Source organism: Antedon mediterranea, chromosome 5 (genome assembly GCF_964355755.1).
Source record: "Antedon mediterranea chromosome 5, ecAntMedi1.1, whole genome shotgun sequence".
Taxonomy (NCBI): domain Eukaryota; kingdom Metazoa; phylum Echinodermata; class Crinoidea; order Comatulida; family Antedonidae; genus Antedon; species Antedon mediterranea.
The window spans coordinates 25,798,784-25,820,919 of NC_092674.1; the positions used below are offsets into that span (position 1 = coordinate 25,798,784).

Genomic DNA, 22,136 nt, shown 5'->3' on the forward strand with positions numbered 1-22,136 from the left:
AATCGTCAACACATGGAACAATCTATACCACACTACAGTACAAGCAGAAAACATAAATGCATTCAAGGATCAACTAAACAAAGACAGAGCAATGGGAGATAAATTTTGCTACCAATTCTAGATAAATACAGAAGAAATGGAGGACGTTTAAAAGGCATTTGCCTTAATCAAGAGCCCGAAGATTCAAGTAAGATTCAAGTAAGAAGATATTCCAATACGAGGGCCATGATTTTTTTATCCTTCGTTCATCTTATCATCATCTGTTTTTTTTTTAAATTCCCTTAATCCTACTTTTTACTGGGTTATGGAAGGGGAGTGGGTGGGTTTGGTGTTGGGGAACAATATGATAGTATATATCAATATGTTAGTGTTTACCGACCAACTGACCGACAGACCGACCAACCGATCGACCAACCGACCGACATAGTGAGCTGTAGAGTCGGGTTTGCACGCGAATAAAAAAAAACAAAAACAAATCGTTTTATTTTCTACTTTCACATCTAGGCCTAAATGCATATCCTCCAAATCTATATCCTATACCATTGCCACTGATAAATTCAACGAAATTATGTTCAAATATAGGCCTCTTCAAATGTAGAACGACGTGACATAAGATTCAAATCATCATATGTAATATTAAGTCCATGTAATTACTTTCGACTGCGATAATCAATCAACTAACCCTAGGCTAGTATTGAGATACGCTACTTTATGCTAAACTATATGCGCGTACATAATGAAAGATTCAACCTGGTAGAATCATGATTCTATCACGAAGAAACATTGAAGCTCTAGTGTCTCCACTATCAAACTAGTTTTGTGTGATGTGCTTAAATATGGTAGTGACGCATTTAGCCATTAGGGCATAACCTTTAACGCTGAACAGTGCATTACAGTATGATTAGCTGACAATCTAGAGTAGGGATGTTAACCACTTAATTAGCGAGTTTATTCAACTCAATTATTATATCACACCTAATAATACAGTTACCATGGGGATGGACAAATTATAACCTATTAATTAATAGGTAAACAAATTAATATGCACTATACCAATTCGTCAAGTCTTCCATATGACCTTATGCAAGACTATCATTAATGATAATGAATATTTCATTTTGATATAAATAATTATCATTGATAACTAAAATAGACTTATTGTTTGTAATTATTAATAGGCCTAAACATATGCTTTCTGTCAGTGTCAGACGAGCCGAATGACTCATTTCAAATTCTACATTGTGTTACGTATTAATATTTTATTCCATTTATTCCATTTATTCCATTCATTATTATTTATTCAATAAATATCGAAGATGAAGATACCAGCACGTTGGATTCTACCGCGCTTTTTCTCGTTGTCTGATTCGAAACATGCATATCGCAAAATATGGTTGTCACCAAATGGAAATGAATTATGCACTGCGTGATGGTGAATGTGCCACGGAGATAAAACGACACGATATTTCAGAGCACTGACAGTTGCCAGTGAATCTACACAATCCGACTCATTTAATATATATTGTGTATTCATTATACAGTTCGAGAACAATTTAGCAGAGTCGGATCAAATCGAACGGTTTAAGGTCACAAATGTATTATATATTTCCAAAAGGACTGATCATGCGCAAACAACAAGCAGACGACGTGTGCTGCAAAATTCATTGTTGATGTTCATTGAGCAGCTTCATCACCTACTGAATTTCTATTCAAGTATTACGATTAACAGATTGTACACAATAATATTATCGCATTATAAAATAGCGTTTGTAACGGGTTAAACATCAGACGCGGTTTGGGATGGATTACCCCTTCTGACAGCTCAGAAGATGACACAACCGCAAAATTATCCAAGCTGAACGGCTGTTATATTACCTTGGGATTTTACCGCATGACAATATAAGTTGACAGTGGTGGGACAAAAGTAGCCTATTTTACAGCACTCTACCGTATTAACTATACTATTTTAAATGTCAGGTCGTGTGCTTTCGGATTGAATATATTGTATAGTACCTAAACATTACACTAGCCAGAATGAGAGGTAAGTTTGCCACTTTTTACTACATTATTACTGACATTATTTTATATCGTGGATACAATTTACACCTCCTCGTTAGGTATGGGCCTCATCCCGTTTCCAGCAGTGTGTTATAGTTTGTGTGTAGGTCTTTTCGCAACATGGGGCATAGGCTACCCAGATCATAGGTGTTTGTATAAATTATGTTTTGGAACCACATGTGACTATTATGTATGGATACAGTGAATTGCATGACATGATAATAAAATAGGATAGAATATTGTAAATGGAAGAATGTTACTTTAATGAAGAAGTACTGTTATATTATACAACTTATGGTAAAATATAAATTATGAGTATACAACTCTAACAAAAACTTCCGTACACTAAATTGACTACTAGATGAATTATTTCAACTCACACACACCCCAGAAAGGAATACGGAAGCGCATATTATTATATGCAGGTTTTTAAACTATTTTAAAAGGTGATAAGACCATCACAATTCCTAAGTAGAATACTAAAGTGTGGTGGCCATGATTAGAAAATGTGACAATTGGAAAAAGCATGAGATAATATTAAAAAGGATGACAATCAGCTGTTAAGTGTGACATTCGCAGTGACCATGATATTATTCTCAGGACACAATCACAATATCCGAGTGACCATCATACAACGGAGTGACCATCAGAATGTATGTAAGAGTGACAATCTATACCGAAAATTGAATTGACTGAAATCGTTATAAATAGGAGTTTTAATCAAGATAAGAAGAAATTACAATAAGTACGTGTAATCATTTAAAAAATGAATGGATATTAATTAAAAAATATAATTAAATTGTCTTTTTCATTAGTTTACGTTTCTACGGGATTAATATAAAAAAAGATTAAATTGTATTCAATTAAGTGGCAGGATGGTAAAGGATGTAATTAATATTTTGGTAATAAAAGGTGTCTGTCAATGTGGGATCATTTCCTTCTGCATTTCCTGGATAGCCTACGAGACTCAATGAATAGTATACATTTGTCATAGTACGTTTTTATATTAATTATGAATCATTGTTGAGTTATTTCAGGTAGTTTCCCTTTCGAATTCCTCTTTTTACTATAAAGGTGTAATTCTTTAGTTTAAACGATGACGTAATGGTTGTTATCTCACTGATATACAACAATCAATTCTAAAGTTTCCATTGACCCGGTTTTATTAATAGGCCTACTTGCATCAGGACACCCATTAGGGCAATCTTTCCCATGAAACGAACGATTGGCGATATAAGCAATTAGTAGGCCTAATCAATGCCAGCCCCAAAACGACACTATTTTAAAGGTGTCCAGTGCCGGATCCAGGATTTTGAAATAGCTCGTGGGGAAAGGGCCTACAAATGGTGAAATTAAGTCCTTAAAAGGCCTCCTTGAATCCGCTCGTATGTCCCTTATTCTATTCTATACAGTATTAATTCTAAAGTTATTTAACAGATATGGAATGGGATTTAGAAATATACAATTTATATCCAATAGGCCTAATGATTCTAGAATTCGAAATAAGATGCGGTATTTTAAGATATCAAAATACAAATACACAATTTATTTGATAATATTCTAAAAAATTACTATCAAAAAAGTTAATTTTTAAATGAACATTTTTTACGCTAAAAATATGAATAATCTAAGTGGGAATCGTAAAGAGCAAATTATGCTCACTAATATTGACACATTCCCCGAGTATAGGCATCTTGTGTTATATTTACATTCCAATCCTCTCGTTACGGTGCTCCATGCCTACATAACCGATGAGATACACAGAAAACATTCATTTATAGCTCACCATGAAAGTGCATATTTATTATTTTGACCTTTTGTCACTTGAGACGTTTCATAGCAAGTTGTAGATTATTTTTATCGTGATATTTCTCAGTTTGCCACGCCTCCCATGTTTTATCGTATCTTAAAGGGTGACTCCGGGTTTAAACAATTTCACAACTCCCATTTAGCATATAGGCCTAGAAGATATTGATATATTTTGTAACAATAATTTGAATCGCCGTGCTCCATTAGCAAAACGATATTGTACCAATCGTCAGCATCTTGCGCGTAATAGGCCTATTAGGTTGGCCTAGGCCTATCTTAAAGCACTGAATGCATTGAAGCATTATTTGATGGCGAATTGCACATCACACAGCTGGATTTAAGTTTGCACCAGCTGCTATCTGACATTCTATAAAATTAGCGATATAAGACTCATTATAAATATTAATAATGAGACACCAGCTGGCTTTGTAAACATTATGGAAGGCGCGTCTATAGTAGGCCTACATCACATAAGTTATTATTTCGAGCACATTTCCACCAAGAAGAAATGTAAGGGCAATATAATGATCGTATAGACCCCCCTAATTAACGTTTAGGTTTTAAGTTTTATTTTATTTGTTGTCTTTTCATAAATAAATACAAAATTAGATAACATACGGTATTGACTTATGGCACGCCACGTGGGTAATAAGTACTGGCAACAAGGTTCACTTCTAGGAGCAAAAAGCAATCAGGATACTTTACCAATCAGGTTAGTTTTATTCATGACGTACTAAAAATGTAAAATAACAGAATTTTGAACATTTATTATCCCATCCCTGATTATAACAAAACACTTGTTTCCGATGGTTTCTATTCCTGTGTTTTCAATTATTATACCAGTTGGGAATATAGCAAATCTGCACTAGTCTGGTTCTGTTCTGATCATTGTCTGCAAACTCTCAAAAGGGCGGGATTAAGACGGTTAACATTGAGGATGAAAGGCCAAGTGCCCACATATTTCCGCCGTTGGGTTTAACGTCGGTAGATATAGACTTGAATCATTTTCAAACAAAACAAAGGGTACAGAACAGCAATAGTACTATAGGATGATCGTAGGTTAGTTTAGAAAAAAGGGGAACATATGCATTTTGGTTCCCTAGGTGGAAAAGGTGGAAAGCTCAGGTTGAAAACAATACCGTAGCAAACTTCATTTTCAAAATTAAAGCTCTCAGACAGACATAACAGGAAAAACAAGCCAAACTACGAAAAGCATAACTAGTAATTATATTGTAGGGGCCTACATAATTTGATGCGAATTGAACTTCTGTAAAGCTCTTTCCACACTTTATGTGACAACAACATAATGTGATATATTATATGGACGTGATTACGTCACTACTATATTTGGGCATATCACTCTACCATATTTGGCTGCATCATACTTTTTTGTCAGTGTAGACATGGGTTGTATGTAAACGGAATTTTAAACTATGTCTACACTGACAAAAAAGTCATCATCATTATTCATACGCCTAAATACCCATTAAATCGGTCATATAGTATGCCTATATAACCTGATCTAAACCTTACTAAATAAATACATTATAGTAAAACCCCTATTAAGGGGACATATTCAGTACCCCAAATCGTCTTCTTAATAAGGGTGTCCTCTAAAATAGGAATTTCCAAAACGAGGGGTTCTACTGTGTAATAATACATATACTGTATATATATTTCAAATTTATATATATAATTCAAAAATTCCATTTACAGAAACAGGCACTTAGCACTGAGCGTTAAGTGATGCGGTCGATGATAACACGTCGAGAGAACGACTTTTATACTTGATACCCATGATTTATGGATTGTTTTGACCTATATTGTATACAGTGTTTTAATTACTGCATAATATAACACTATACACAGATGTTGACATAAAAGCTATTAGCTTTAAACATTATATATTTTACGTTTTCCAACTGTAGTTTTCTCGGTGATACGATTTATATGAATATGAAATATTATGGTGAGTAACTCTATTAGCAGGATGTCGATTATGTGAGTAATTTAGAAATTATTATGATTTTAAACCAAATATGATATGATCTAGGTCATATATTAATATCTACGACGTGACGTAACTGTCAAGTAAACGCTACAAATGAACAAAAGAGACAGAAAACGGAACTAAATGCGTAATTCACAACCAGAAACGATACACTGAAAGTCGCAAAATACATATGTAGGCCCTCAATGATGCTTCACGTTCACACCGAAAGGTTTCCCTGAGGTCATGATGACTTTAAATAGAACGGCAGTATATGCTGTAATTAGATTATGAACGGCTTTCGGAATATTCAATATCTTCCCCCTGTTTTATGAATCGAATCAACCTTAGCTGCAGAGTACACACAAACGTGTTAGCTGACTCAACTGACTACTTTGCTTTGCAAACCGAAGGAAATAAGACTGTTGGTCGTCTGCAGAGCTCATTAACATATTAATTATTTACTAGTTTTTGGATATGACGAATTGAAGTTGTGGATTCTATTCTCTGAATTTTGACTGCGATTTGATTTTAGGATATTATTATTTGAAAAGTTGTGAGACTATTTAAGGGACTATAATGCCTCAAAAAGACAGTAGAAGATCGAAACATTACTATTATTATGATGCAGATGAAAAAGGTAAGAATCGATATCGGTTATTAGACAGGTCACATACAGAATGAGGTCAGGTGAAAAAGCACCCCCACTCTCATGAGTCTTCAGCACTTGTTACTTGTTATTGAAATACTCCAAAACAACCCCTCCCTTCACACAAACAACAACTCGCATGTGTATAAACTATCGTCATAATTGTAGGGCCTTATTAAGTTTTTAAATTTCTTACGACATGTGGTAGCATTGCATAAGAATTCACATGACAAAGGTACAATACTAATTTAGATAATAGGTCTAATGTCATTTCAATTACGGTAATGGCCGTTTTAACTGTTATTACAATACGTTAATGCGTTACGTTACGCTTATGATTTCGAACTTGAAATACGCTATTGGATGATCTTACGGTATCAAATGATATAGGCATAGGCCTATGTTTTTACAACATTGCAAACCGTGCAATTTGTAGTCTGTCGTCGTCGTTTATACAATACTGGTTTTCCGTTTATTACGTTACGTTACCGTCTACACTGGAATTATAACGTTTTACATTAATCTAACCTCACACATAACTTCAATTTAACGTTCTGTTAATTAAATAAGCGACGTATTCGATTCATATTGATTGTGTGTGATTTCTATACGATCGATGCGTCTGTTTCTTTGTCCTTTACCTAGGCCTATATAGTGACATGTGCTGGATCGTAGCCAGAGAGAACAACATGTTTGACAACAAACATAATAGACTGGCGTTTGTTTGTAATTTGATGAAATATATAATGTGAATAATATGAGTCAACAGTCTTCATGTTTCCTGCGTTTATGTTTTGTTTATTTTTAAATATCATGAATTTTTATATTGCAGTAAATATTTAACATTTGTTTTTGTTTTTATTTTGTTTTTGTTTCACGCCCCTCCCCACCCCTTTCTACGTCATGGAACAATCCCCCTTGGGCTTCACGAGGGTTCTTTTTGTATTGTTTTACCGAATAAACATTTTTTTTTAATTTGAACAAAATATTGAAATAATTGTAGTTTTGTTATCAAACGGTACCGTTATTGCATAGGAATGGGTTTTGGTCAAATAAAGAAATACTGTATTGTAGGCTTAATTGTTCTTTAATGTTTTAACTATACATTAGAAATATACGTCACATCAAGGCCTCAATATAAAAAGGACCTGCGGCCTCATTGACCGAACAACACATCTACAGCAATATTTAGAAACAAATAGTTGGTAGTAATTTGTGTATCAGATACTGTTATACATCAAATAAAAGATGTAGGGTTATCGTTTACGTTATATTTTTATATTTATGTTTAATGTATTTTAATTTAAATTATTTTTTGTTGGCAGGTTGTTCGAGTATTCGGTTCGCAAGATGTGTCCGTCGCATTCCGTTCGTCTCTGTGTTTGCCTTTTTATTGTACGTTGCTGGACTTGTTATATTTGTGAAAAGCTTACTTAACGTACTGGATGATTTCGAAGTAATGTTTAACGGAACAATAGCCAGTGAGGACATACAGACAGCGTAAGTATTAGCAGAAACACGTTTAGTTCTGCATGACTTTCTCAAGCAAAGAAGATTGGAAAATCCCAATCATTTCTGCTCCAAAGTAAAGACGCCAATTGGAGACTGGCTTTAAGCTGCACTCGATTCCCAGTGCTGTATCTCCACATACTATCTATATCAAAAGAATATTTTGTTAAGAGTTAGGTTACTACTAGATACATGTGGAACTCATGTGTATTACCAAATATTCCTATGATACTGGGGAAATAGATATAGTACCGAGAATCGGCTGGTTTAAGAAGACATTAATTGTGGAACTAATTACGTCTAGTTTATTGTGTTTACAATGATTCTAAAGAGAGACCGAAACTGATACAAGCAAAATAGTCAGATCCGGTTTTGATGAGTTATGTAAAACTGTAATTTTTCGGAAAATAGAGATTAATTGTTAATAGAGATATCGCTTTAAACTATCTTAATAGCGATATCCAAGATTTCCTACTTTAAAACTAAGATTATGTATGACAGATTGGCACGTCATAATAATAATAGACATAATATAATAATAATTACTGAATTAATGAGGATACAGGTATTATATTTATATGAACTGATCATCAATTGGAATAAGGTAATGTATTTGTTTTTGATGAATGGAAATTTTTGAAAACTTTTGATCTTTCCGTTAAACCGGACCTTTAAAGGTTATGCAATGTATGGTTTTAACATTACATTAATTAATCAATAGAAACATTATCGTAGAAGAGTGCAATATGAATAATTCACAATAGATTTGAATAGGAATTAGCAGTTTTTGATAAATTACTGTCCTTTTGACTCGACTCGCAGACACAGCGACAACGCTTGCTGTACTCTCTTCAATCAATAATGTTCTTACACGAATGCTACGCAGAAAGAAATTAATCAAAATAAATATAGGCATACACGTTAATGTGTTAAATAAGGATATATATTGTGAGAGTCTATTCTTCTAATGCTATAACATTTTGTACGATACAAATCAGCGCGCTCCTAATTTACATACGGTACACGCATGCGCACACAATTAACGATAGACTTTCCAAGAAAAGTTAAAATTATGATAATGTGTATACAGCATGTGTCTATACACTAGAAACTGAAACATTAATGTAGCCAATGTTCTTACATTATCCATGACGTCATTAGTTGACATACGCTGCTAATAAACTGAACAACAACTTTCAACAATGTCGATTAATTGCAATATTATTTATGACAAAAGATAAAAATTTGAACTGCAATAACAAGATTATTATCAAAACACACAATAAAACAAATCTAAACAAACACGAGCACACGACAATTAATCCTTATCACTACCAATTTTAAAATCTTCAGTTATTTTAAAGATTATCGTGTCTGTTTGCCGAGCGTTCAAAGAAAATATTGTTAATAAACTTTGTTGAAATGGTGCTATAAAAATGGACTATTGATTCATTCATGATGGATATTCCTTTGATTGTGGTGCTTTACTTAAACAATAAATCCTGTAAATTTCGGCAAGAATGGCATCTTAGAACAACATTGAGAGAGAGAGAAACATGTACAATGAGATAAAACAGGCATTAAGTCAATGCAGGTTATAGGTCTAAAGCAAAAAAAAAAGTTCGTTCACGTCCGGGATTTGATTTTTTTTTCTTTTGATTAGGGGATTTACTATTAACTACCGTGATTTACCAACATGAGTTAAAAGTTCAGCTGTCACTTTGAAGATCACAAACAGGACATTTTGATGAAAAATTAGTGATATCCTTCAATTTATTTTTTAACCATTAAAAAAGAATAGAAAATAGTTTTAAAAGGCCAACATTTAATCAGCTAAAATGTTTTACCTAATATCTTTTCTCCAGAATTTAATGAGGGAGGGGACGTTATCCTATTGTTTTTATTTGGCCTAATATCTTTTCCATTTTTGTACAAACATGCATTGGGTTTCTCCAAAATTTGACAAGAGACAGAATGTAGAACTTAACCCTTTCTTTAAAATCTGGCTAGATATCCTATCTTCTTTATACAAACCTACAATAGGGTTATTAGGAAAAATATTTACATTTTGTAGAGGAAGGGAACAAGGTTTTTTTTTAATTTAAATTAAAAATATTTTGTTCATTTCTTTACAAACATCCAAAAGGTTTCTACGAAAGCCGGTCGTGATACAAGTTGTCATTTTGATTTAATTAACATCACGTTCGTGACTGCAAATTCTGCAACTTTTTCCTGCAGACTTCCGTTACGATTTAAATGTTGATGGATAATAACTTAAATATGCCCATTTTGACTTCTAATATGTGATATTATAAGTACCATTAGACTACCGTATCAAAAGTAACATGGATATCATTAAACATGAAACTAATATTTTTTAATATAAACATCATGAAAGGAACAAAATATTTGTTTTTTTTTTCATTTAATTTAAAGTAAACGTTCATTTTCTTCTTTAGTATTAAACAGTACATAAGTAATTAATAATTAATACTTCAATAAGGCATACAGAAGGGACCAAAGGACCAAAACGGTGATGATGATAAGTTTGAGAATTTAAGCAATTGTTTCTAAAACTTGTAAATACTCCAGAAATATTTGAATAAAATACGATTACTTTTTATTATTCAATTCAATTCATTTTGCAAAGATAAAACACACACATCAAAAATTTACATTGAAATATCTGTAGAATAATATGTCTGGATTGTAGTAGAGTGTTCCAATCTTATTTGACATAATAGATTATAGAATATAGACAATTACTTCATTAATATCAATTTATGTTCCATAAAATTGAGTCGGCATTAGTCAAAAGAAAACCAAGTTATTGTTCGCCGTATTTTTAATTAAAAGCACATAAAAACCATTACAAGTTACTTTATTTGTACTATGCCGATTGAGGTCATGTACTCTTATATAGTGAAACTGTTCAAGCCAAATGTCTGTCTAATAGCATAATAACGGATGTTTAAGATACATTATCATGCAAAAACAGGAAAGAAATCAATATTTTTAGGAACTAAGTTTGTTATGCTGCAATGTTGGAAATTTCAAATGCAGTAAATGTAATGTATCGATGCAACTTACAGAGGTTAGAGTGGGGAGAGTAATCGGTGGGGAGGGTACGGTAGTCGGTGGGGAGGGTACGGTAGTCGGTGGGGAGGGTAATCTGTGGGGAGAGAAATCGGTGGGGAGGGTACGTTAATCGATGGGGAGGGTAATCAGTGGGGGAGAGTAATCAGTGGGGGAGAGTAATCAGTGGGGGAGGAGAGTAATCGGTGGGGGAGAGTAATCGATGGGGAAGGTACGGTAGTCGCTGAGGAGGGTAATCGGTGCAAAGGTTGAGATGTGATGATCATAGAAAATCCTGTCATCTTGTATTGTATTTAATATTGGTAAAGACTCATGGACATTTCCAAAAGAGTGCCTCAAGATTCGAACCCATGACCTCAAGAACATCAGGAACGATAATACTAAAATTGCACTTGTGCAGACATTCTTATTCTAAGTTATTACAACGTTTTTAATATATTCAAAAGGCTAGGCAGTTTCTATAAAATACAAACATTCTTCATGCCAATAAGTGCTATCCTTAATCCGAAACTGTCACGTATGTTTCTCTCTTTCTTTATCAAACAGAATTGATAGTGTAAATGACGTCATCATTTACGTCACAGCAGGAATGAGCGCATTTGGTTTGATACTGATAATAGTTTCAATCTTGGAAACAGGTCCGACAAGAAATCGAACGTGCAGGGGGAAGCTTTCAAGATACTGTGGCGTTGGAACAACAGGATTTGTAAGTTTTTAGTAAAACATGGATTGTTTCATTATTTGCGGAAAGTGGGATTAAACCATAAGGTGGATACAAAATGGAAAACTTTGGTGTAATTAAGAATTTAACTACAACTACCACTCAAATCTTATGATTGTCGGCAACGAAAGTGAACATTTTAAAATGAGCATGAGCAATTTCATTATCGATTAATATTTGGAAACAGAAAGTATTTAAACAGTTGAACAATTGCACGATTACAGAAAATGTTATGTCAAATAGCTATAATAAATCACATGACATTACATTTATATTTGCAGTCAATTCACGGTCACTTTTACAGTTACATTATTACATTTAGAGTCACATTATTACATTTTACAGTCACATTATTATATTTTACAGTCACCTTATTACATTTGACAGTCACATTATTACATTTTACAGTCACATTATTACATTTTACAGTCACATTATTACATTTAGAGTCACATATTACATTTTACAGTCACATTATTATATTTTACAGTCACCTTATTACATTTTACAGTCACCTTATTACATTTTACAGTCAAATAATTACATTTTACAGTCAAATAATTACATTTTACAGTCACATAATTACATTTTACAGTCACATAATTACATTTTACAGTCACATGATTACATTTTACAGTCACATGATTACATCTTACAGTCACATGATTACATTTTACAGTCACATGATTACATCTTACATTCACATTATTACATTTACAGTCACATGATTACATTTACAGTCACATTATTACATTTTACAGTCACATTATTACATTTACAGTCACATATTACATTTAGAGTCACATGATTACATTTACAGTTTATAATTACATTTACAGTTACATAATTTAATCACATTATTATTATTAAATTTACATTATTACATTTAAATTCACATTATTACATTTACATTATTACATTTAAAGTCACATTACTACATTTAAAGTCACATTATTAAATTTACATTATTACATGTAAAGTCACATTATTACAGTCACATTATTACATTTAAAGTCACATCATTACAGTCACATTATTACATTTACAGTCACATTACATTTACAGTCACATTATTACATTTACAGTCACATACATTTACAGTCACATTATTACATTTACAGTCACATTATTACATTTTACAGTCACATTATTACATATACAGTCACATTATTACATTTACAGTCACATTACATTTACAGTCACATTACATTTACAGTCACATACATTTACAGTCACATACATTTACAGTCACATACATTTACAGTCACATACATTTACAGTCACATTATTATATTTACAGTCACATTATTACATGTACAGTCACATTATTACATTTACAGTCACATATTACATTTACAGTCACATACACTTACAATCACATTATTACATTTACAGTCACATAGGCCTACAGCCTCACATATTTACAGTCGCATTTACAGTCACATTTGCAGTCTCAATCCCATTTACATTTAGGAACATATATTTACAATTAGAATCACATTTACATTACAGTCACATATCCAGACATATATATTGATAATTGGCTTATGTACTCATCTTTTAAAATCTCCTCGTGTCATTTACCTCAAATCTATGATTAGCATTCTCCAAATCAATAATGTTTAACTAGTACTTGGTTTTAATCTAGCCTATCATAATAACTTTACAGATTGCAAAGTCTAGTGAATATTTTCCTTAAAACGGCGGGAAAAATGTAACATAAATTAATGGTTACGCGTGCGGTTCATTGAAAAATCGAACTAATCTCTTTATCTTATTTATCATTTAGTAATAATGTTTATTTTAAACATAGTGTAAAGCTCTGTCTACACTATCAAACTAGTTAGACAAAAAAAAGTGGGATGTGCCTAAATATTGCAGTGATGTGCCCAAATATGGTAGTGGTATTACATCATTGTGTCCATATATGGGCACATTACATTGTGTTGATAGTGTAGACAGGGCTTTACATCGACTGTTTGTTACTTTGGTGAAAACGATATAATGTAGATTCCATCATTCGGGATACACCAACCCCCTCCTCCCCCTCCCCCCACATATTAAGAGGATACCTCCCCCCCACATATTAAGAGGATACTTTCCTTTGAAGCGAACTAACATGACCAACGCAATTCAGGCGAAACCCCTATTCAGGGAAACCCCCTATTTTAAGGGGACATTTATATTCGAACTCAATATAGTCGCATTACTAATAATATTCGATAAACCTTATTACAATTCAGTGTATGATTTTGATTGAAATTCATTATCGGAATCAAAGTTAATCCGTGTTATTACGCTATTCGTAATTTTCGTCTTTCGCCTTTCGTGTTGTTGTCCGGTAATTCATTATTTAAGCACATACTCGAGACACTTCGTGTCTAAAGCGATATAATTAATTGCGCTAATAAAAGTTGGTGTTTAATTCAATGCGACTTGCAGTACATGAACTTTTAAACATGAATCGCGTGCCTGGAAATGAATTATTGGCATACCCACAATGCATTTCATTAAACAAAAATATGGCATCGCTCGATGGCATTACAATCGACGCGCCGATAATTCGTTTGTCGATTTTGGCCTAGAACTTTAGCTAAAGTTACTCCCAATCCATGATCAAAGATTTAGGCACAATAATTCACCAGCCCAAACCACTCAATAGTGGTACAGTTTTAAGTAAGCAATTGTATTGTTCTAAATTTACAAATAGTATTATCAATTCAATCTAACAACATGAGTTCCAGAGATCAAAAGGTTTATCTGTGGCTGCGACATGATCAGTCTCCACGCCCCTTAACAGAATATAGTACAATAATGTTGGTATTTCTCGCAACCAGGTATAAGATCAAAAGAATATTACGAGTTTCTATCTTCGTAAGGCGAACTCAGTGTTAGATTGCAGTGGCATTATGAAAGGAGCCTCACAATAATAAACTAAAAGTACACTAAACCAAACATTTCTAAAGATATTATGTATTATTAAAGGTTAATTTCACTTTTACTTCGGAAAAAATAATTTATTTGAGGATCACGTTAAACATAACCTTGTTTGATAATTACATTATTTTTTTCAGCTTGCTTTTATAACATTCGTTTTATGCGTGGCATGGACCGTAATATCAGTCCTGTTTTGTTTCCCAACAACAATGGTTATTATGTTGAATGGATTTTGCAACAACGTTGAAACATTTCAGAATTCTTGCTTAGATCTTACGTCATATGGTAAGTTGCCTTTGTGCACCCTTTGTGGTAGACTACTTTATTTGTAATTTCGCAGTAAACATACTCAAACGGGTACGTATGTAACAATGGGGAAAAAAGACTATTAAAAAAAATGATCATTATAAACACTGCTAGTTTTGATGCTCCATATGAGGGACTGTGGGAAGCAGCGCATTATGTGTCTTACGACTACAGACAAACTTGACTCTGTAAAACTCGTGTAATGTAAATATCTATTGCTGAATATAGTTGTTTACTGGCAAAATGTACGCTTTTTTACAGGTTTTTCACAAGAAGAATCGAATGCGACAAGAGTGATCTGTGGACCACAGCTCGAGGACTTCTGTATGAGAGTAAGTTATTCAATAATCGTTAGACGAGTGTACGATTAAATTAATATTATAAGAACATTTTAAGAGAAGAACATGATTTGACAAGAAATGACGCTGATAGATATAGCATACGGCATATACGCATTCCCGCATCGCGGTGTAACTCTGAAAATGTTATATTATTATTAATATTATTTATTGTGCATTTTATTTTTAAGGCCGATGAAGTATTTGACTCAACCGCTCTATCAATTGCATCTTGTGTAGGAATAACCATCTCATTAGTAAGTTTATAGTTACATGCTTTGTATCAATTAATTAAGTTAGTTAAAACGGTTCGATAAGTAGATATGTCTAATTCAATTACACTGGTTGGTTTATAATAGAATCATGCCGTTGGTGAAGAATTAAAGGGCAAGGTAGATAATATTGATGTGGAATAAAAGTCAGTTTATGCTACAACGTATATTATAATTTTTTTGCTAATGATAAGGTTGATGGAAATGATGAAGATGAAATTTTATGCTGATCACACCTTTGATTTAGAATGTAGCGTGATGATAATATGTTTGTATTTTATTTTATTTATTACATTTCTGCCATATACAATACAAAAAAAAGATAAAACAAAATACAAAAGGCAAGGAAAGTCCAAACAGGTGTTAAATACCTATGCTATGCTGGTCAACCCTGAACGGTGCACAGAAAAAAAGAAACATTCAGGATTTCTAGTTAAAGATCAACTAGACATAATGATTTCTAGTTGAAGATAATGATAATTATAAAATATAATATTTTGTATTTAAAGACAATGTTCTCTAACGTGAATTTTCTGTACTTAGTACATACATACATTTTGTTAAAAATATACTTATCATTTTAACTTTCCACAAAAAGTGGGTCAATACAACAAGTACCATTTTTTCGTTCACACTAATAGCTTTTAGCTGAGACATTTGATCTCATCTTAAATTCACCTAATGGATTGATATGTTGAAACTATTTATACACGTCCACCCAGACAAACTGGTCGATATTGTCATTTTAATTAAGATCTACATGGCTTATATATAAAACGGTTCATCAGCTTCCCTCCATTTTAATACAATTTAAATATCAAAAATTTCTTTTATTTGCCATTTTAATCAATATACACTGTTTCATCAATTGCTCTCTATTTTGATACGATTTTACGTCGTTCATTGAAATTTATGTGATATCTAATTAATTTCTATAACATATTTGGTTGACAAAGTTTCTTTCTTCTTTCCATTTGATACGATTTAAATATTATTAATATTAATATTATTTTATTAGCCGTTTTAATTATTATTGCACTGTTTTATCAATTGCTCTTCATTGTTATACGAGTTTACGGACATTGATGGTACATGTGGTATCTAATCAATTTCTTTGAAACATTTGGTTGACAAAGTTTCATCAATATTTCTCAATTTTTACGGACATTTACGGTTTAATTTGGTATTGAATATCAATGTCTATGAACCATTTGGCTTATATGACAAAGTTTATTCAAGTCATTTAATCTCGATTTTGTTACAGCCCTTAATTTTAATTACTCTCTTCCAATTACGCTATAAAACTTTTTGATGACGACGTTTCATCAACTTCTCTCCATTTTGATACGATTTTACATACTTCATTGAATTTGTTCATCACACTATTATTAATTTTCGATATTAATAACGTTTAGGTGTGTTTAATCAACTCCTTTCCATTTATTGAGGAAATATCAACATTATTTGTCCTTAAGGTGTTTTCCATCACACTCATTTTAATGAAAGTTTATTGAAACCTTTCTTTTATATCTTAGCTTATTTATATTACAAATGTGACAGATAATGATTGTTTATTAACATCTCTCAATTCTAATGTTCATTGACGATAAGATCGATATTTTCACTCTAAGTTTCTTTCGATTTGAATTAGTGAGATTATAGAAAGATTTACTATATGCCATGAAATGGTTTTAGCTGATACGCTTTTCCCACTATGTATTTCAATGTCTTCTTTTTTTCGTTAATAGTATCACTGATATAATATATATATTTACCAAAATAGTGTCATTTAAAAAATGAAACGTCTTTCAGTTTTGTTTTTCTTTTTTTTCTGTCAATCATTTCTCTGTTTTATCAAAGTCACGTGTCATTTAAAGATATTTTTGAACAAAATAATGTGATTAACTTTCCTTAGGTATCTGTTTGATATAAATCTTCTTTTTGTTGTATCATGGCGGAATGGTTTCCTCCAGGTTGAATGCTACATTATTGGATTACTGAATTTACATTTTTTACTGAATTCCCAGGTTATATTTTTGATTGCGTTAGCCGCAAACTATGCGTACGTACGGACTTACGGAAAATTGCAAGGAATACGGAAAACTGGCAACACAAACGAAAACCACGGAACGTACACGAATGAAGATTTATTTATGAATCCCGAAACAAGAACGACTGATTTGTAGAAAAAGAAAAAAAAAACATTTTAAAAAAACAATGTAAATACTCTTTGGAAATTTCTTACAAAAGTACTTAACCGCAATATGGCTGAATGAACGATTGGCAATTTTTAAATATCCCAAGAATATTGCACAACTTTATTTCTGACGTGGCACAAATTAGCATTTTGGCTTGCGATTCGACTGACTACGTCATTTTATGGACACGAATTTGTGAAGAACTTTATTATCTACAACAAATATTGCTGAGATCGCATTTACCCACCAAGGGAACACTATGGATTAGATTTGTAACTGACGGTAAGGGAATCGATCTTCTCTACTCAACTGACATATGACGTTTTGCTGCAAATGATAAGCAGATACGCCATCTTGAATCGATTATTTAAACACAAGAGTATTAATGTTCATAAAACGAATTATGTTACCGAAGACAAAGAAACTTCACCGATTTATACTCGAGTCTACTTAGGACAAGGGATAAATGATCTAGAATCATCCTTTTAGATTCAAATTATACTAATTCTTAATGAAATTGCTTTAATATAATGCTTGGTTCCCACTAGAGGCACAACACAAGCGCGTATCGCAACGTAAGTGAGTTGACCAATAACAAGCTATGGATTATTCGCACTGTCGCTTGTCATTGGTCAAACACGCTTGCGTTGCGCTTACGTCCTTGCGTTGCGTTGGGAACCAAGCCCTACATACGTAATACTGCACTGTTCTATTTTCCATAATGGTTTAACCCAATTTCAAAATACACAGGGCGTATTCATCACTTTGTAATTACTAATAACCTATAATTAATGTACCTTAGATTAGATTTAGATTTGCTAACATGTTAATTCCTTCTAATTTCAGTATCGGAACGAGTTGGCTTTTAAAAGTTTAATTACATAACTTACAATAGAAAGATATTTATGTTTTAATTATGATTTATTGACGATTATAGATGTTTATTAAAATATTTAAGTTTTTCTTTCAATCCTATGTGTTATTTTTTACAATATGTATTTACAATTCAAAATCTTGCCAATTTAATTAACTACTAAAAAGTCCTGTATTAAATATAGAGACGAGGGGACAAGTTCGAGACTCAACAAAGTTTCCCCTTAATAGAGGTGTCCCAACGAAGGGGTGCCACTGTATCATATACTTGCCATTGGGGATTTTTTTTAATGTATTTATTCTGACACAAGTCATTTTTATATAAAATTGTTTTACATAATGTAACATAACTTTTATTCTTAAAATGCTGTTTTATTAAGTTATTTAAAAACACGAAGAGACTGTATGTTTTGATTATTTATTAAGAAATGTAATATTGTACTAAAGTGAAATTAACTTGATAGGTAGATTTTTACAATTTATGCGCGCATGATTTTTCAAGCCATTTTTTAGTAGTTGGAAATGACCTGGGTGACCTTTACTATTACTTCCGTTATTGCCTAAAAGTTCTTCCAGCAACATTCTCCACGAATACTTATTTTATAATCGTCTCGATAAATATTATCAGGCAACGGCCAAAAAGAAATGACAGACAAATGAAAACAGAATTTCCTTTCTTAATCAAAATGTCTTCCTTTGAAGGATGACGTCACAAGTCCTGGTCATAGTGACGTATGTTAATTGAATGAACAGGCCAATGTTTGTATCGGTGTTTTTGCACATTTGTCATTAGAGACATTACCCCAGTGTCTTGGGTTTTTCTTCCCATTTGCAAACTTATTGGCCACAAATAGTTCTACTCATAGACTTAAGAATATTTTTGGATCGTCATCATATTTTAAACGCGTTCAACCCCAAACAAATTAAAAGCAAAACATTGTCAGCGCACAACTAAAAAAAACGTGTGAGTTGTGTAGGCCTAAACGAACGCATTCGTATGGAATGCCACTGGTGCAACTATTTACACTATCCGTAACAATATATTTTGTATAAAGTAATATATAGCCGTGCTGGTGTGGACTTCCGATTCTGAACTTATTTTAAGCACAACTCTAAAGTCGACTTTGGCCTGTTGTGTCACTCGCATGCGGTCGACTAGACAACTTCATGTCCATAAAGTTTAAATAGACATTTCCGTGCACGCCTTTGCCACGTTTTCATTTTCCGTTTTTCGGTTATAATTTCTTCATGTAAAATATGTACAATATTTAGTTTTACTTTTTTTATGAATAGATAAAAAGTGCATGTTGAATCTCAAAAATACGTAACAACTGCAACTGTACAAACTTTCCCACCTCTTAGAATGTTCAAGTTTAAACTATATGTATACATTCATGTAAGTTATAATTATTTTACCTCGTTTTTTTTGTGGATATATTGAATTTCTACGTACGAGCAGATTTTGTGCATGACTGACTGCTTTTCTTGCAGTTGGTAAGCTATTTACACGGCAATAAACATTTGACTATAGGCAAGCATTTCAAGTGTGATTTATTAAAGCGTTTATTATTACTACGTAAAACGCGTTGGTATTCCAGGCACGTCAAACGCTTTCTCGTATATAACTATGCATTAAGTATCGTAAATGATCGAATAAAGCGCCTGTGTCGAATAAATACCGCGTCGAATTTGTCTTTTTTTACGCGTCTCTGCAGATTTTGTTTAGAGTTGTTGAGAAAATATAGCAGTATGAATAGTCGAACGTGTAGACGGTTCAAATAGATCATGGACCTACTGTGGCTACTAAACCTAAATTGCACACAATGTTTATAGTTAGAACTGTTATAGGCCACATATAAATATAATATTGAATGGGTCTTTAAGTGGAAGGGACCTTTACTTAGCCTTAATTAAATCTAAACATACCTGATGTTAATTATTGATGGTTCAGAATTACCAAGAGGCAAATGCATAACATATTAATGATGAAATCACGGTCCGTTGCGCATCAGCTGCTGCGTATGCGGCCGGCTGTATCAACATTTCTTAGTTTTGTTGAAACTGTATCCATTGCATTTACATGCACCTGGGAACGCCAGTTTCATAAATTTTCATCTAAAGGCACTATGTACCATGCATTACGTCCACGGTAAATCTAGAAACTTTGCGTAGACGTGACGTCATTTATAGGTCTATACAGTACAATTTATTTCAAACAGTATATTAGACATTTAAACAAAACAATACGATTTAGCCCTACCAAAAGTATGAGCTAGCTATTCTCATTGAGAAAAATCAATCCCTCTCTCATCACTCTCACAGAAGGCTATATACGTATCGACGTCATCATCATTACGTCACTATCACCATCAGTCCACTGTCACTCTTTATCGTCTTCATTCTTATTATCGATGTAATTTTCATAAGAAACGGCTGTACCTATCAACGTAATCATCATTACGTCACTATCACCATCAGTCCACTGTCTTTATTCTCATTATATGTCTTTTTCATCAGGAACGTCTATACTTATCAACGTCATCATCATTACGTCACTATCACCATCAGTCCACTGTCTTTATTTTATTTTATTTAATCGAAACCAACAGCGATAATTACCGCCACTAACAGGTTTGATACAAACAAAGCCAGGACTGTTTAAAGCACCTTGATTGGTCCTAACATTGATCAAGGGCTTCTCTCGTCCAGTGCCCACCTTGACCAGAGGTCTGAGGCAGATACTAGATGCAGGGGCTGCCATAAGAGTCAGCAGTGCTGATTTCAAATGCCTAACGGGACCCCAGCTCCGTATACAGCACTCGTTATTGCCAGATGGTCTCCCATCCAAGCTCTAACCAGGCCCAACGTCTCTTAACTTCGTTGATCTGACGAGAACCGGTGTTTCAACGTGGTAAATCTTCTTCATTCTCATCATCGATGTCATTTTTATCAGAAACGGCTAGACTCACAACGTCATCATTATTACGTCACTATCACCATCAGTCCACTGTCTTTATCTTCTTCATTCTCATCATCGATTTCATTTTCATCAGGAACGGCTAGACTTATCAACGTCATCATCATTACGTCACTATCACCATCATTCCACTGTCTTTATCGTCTTCATTCCCATCATCGATGTCATTTTCATCAGAAACGGATATACTTATCAACGTCATCATTATCAACATCAGTCCATCGTCTTCATTCTCATCATCGATATCATTTCGACAACAATACCCGTATGATAACGCGGGAAAATTAAAACGAAGGTAGATCATGCGCACATTTCGATAACGCCACTTTCCGAAATGTCATAATCGCGGAAGTTACATCAACTGCACGGACAAAATAAAATGTTTTAAAACTATTGTTTATTT

At 33.0% G+C, this 22,136-nt stretch overlaps 1 protein-coding gene across 2 annotated transcripts; it reads left to right on the forward strand.

Annotated features, from left to right (window-relative positions):
• Positions 1–1,694: 1,694 nt before the first annotated feature.
• Positions 1,695–20,287, forward strand: LOC140050096 (proteolipid protein DM beta-like). 2 transcript variants are annotated; one of them, XM_072095117.1, is made up of 7 exons: positions 1,695–2,041; positions 7,832–8,006; positions 11,658–11,817; positions 14,907–15,054; positions 15,337–15,407; positions 15,605–15,670; positions 17,713–20,287. In XM_072095117.1, the coding sequence occupies exons 1-7, from the start codon at positions 2,035–2,037 to the stop codon at positions 17,869–17,871; spliced, it is 786 nt and encodes a 261-aa protein (XP_071951218.1). In that variant the 5' UTR covers positions 1,695–2,034; the 3' UTR covers positions 17,872–20,287. The 2 variants fall into 2 exon arrangements, with proteins under 2 accessions (XP_071951218.1, XP_071951217.1); XM_072095116.1 differs by lacking the exon at positions 1,695–2,041 and adding an exon at positions 6,207–6,497.
• Positions 20,288–22,136: the final 1,849 nt, after the last annotated feature.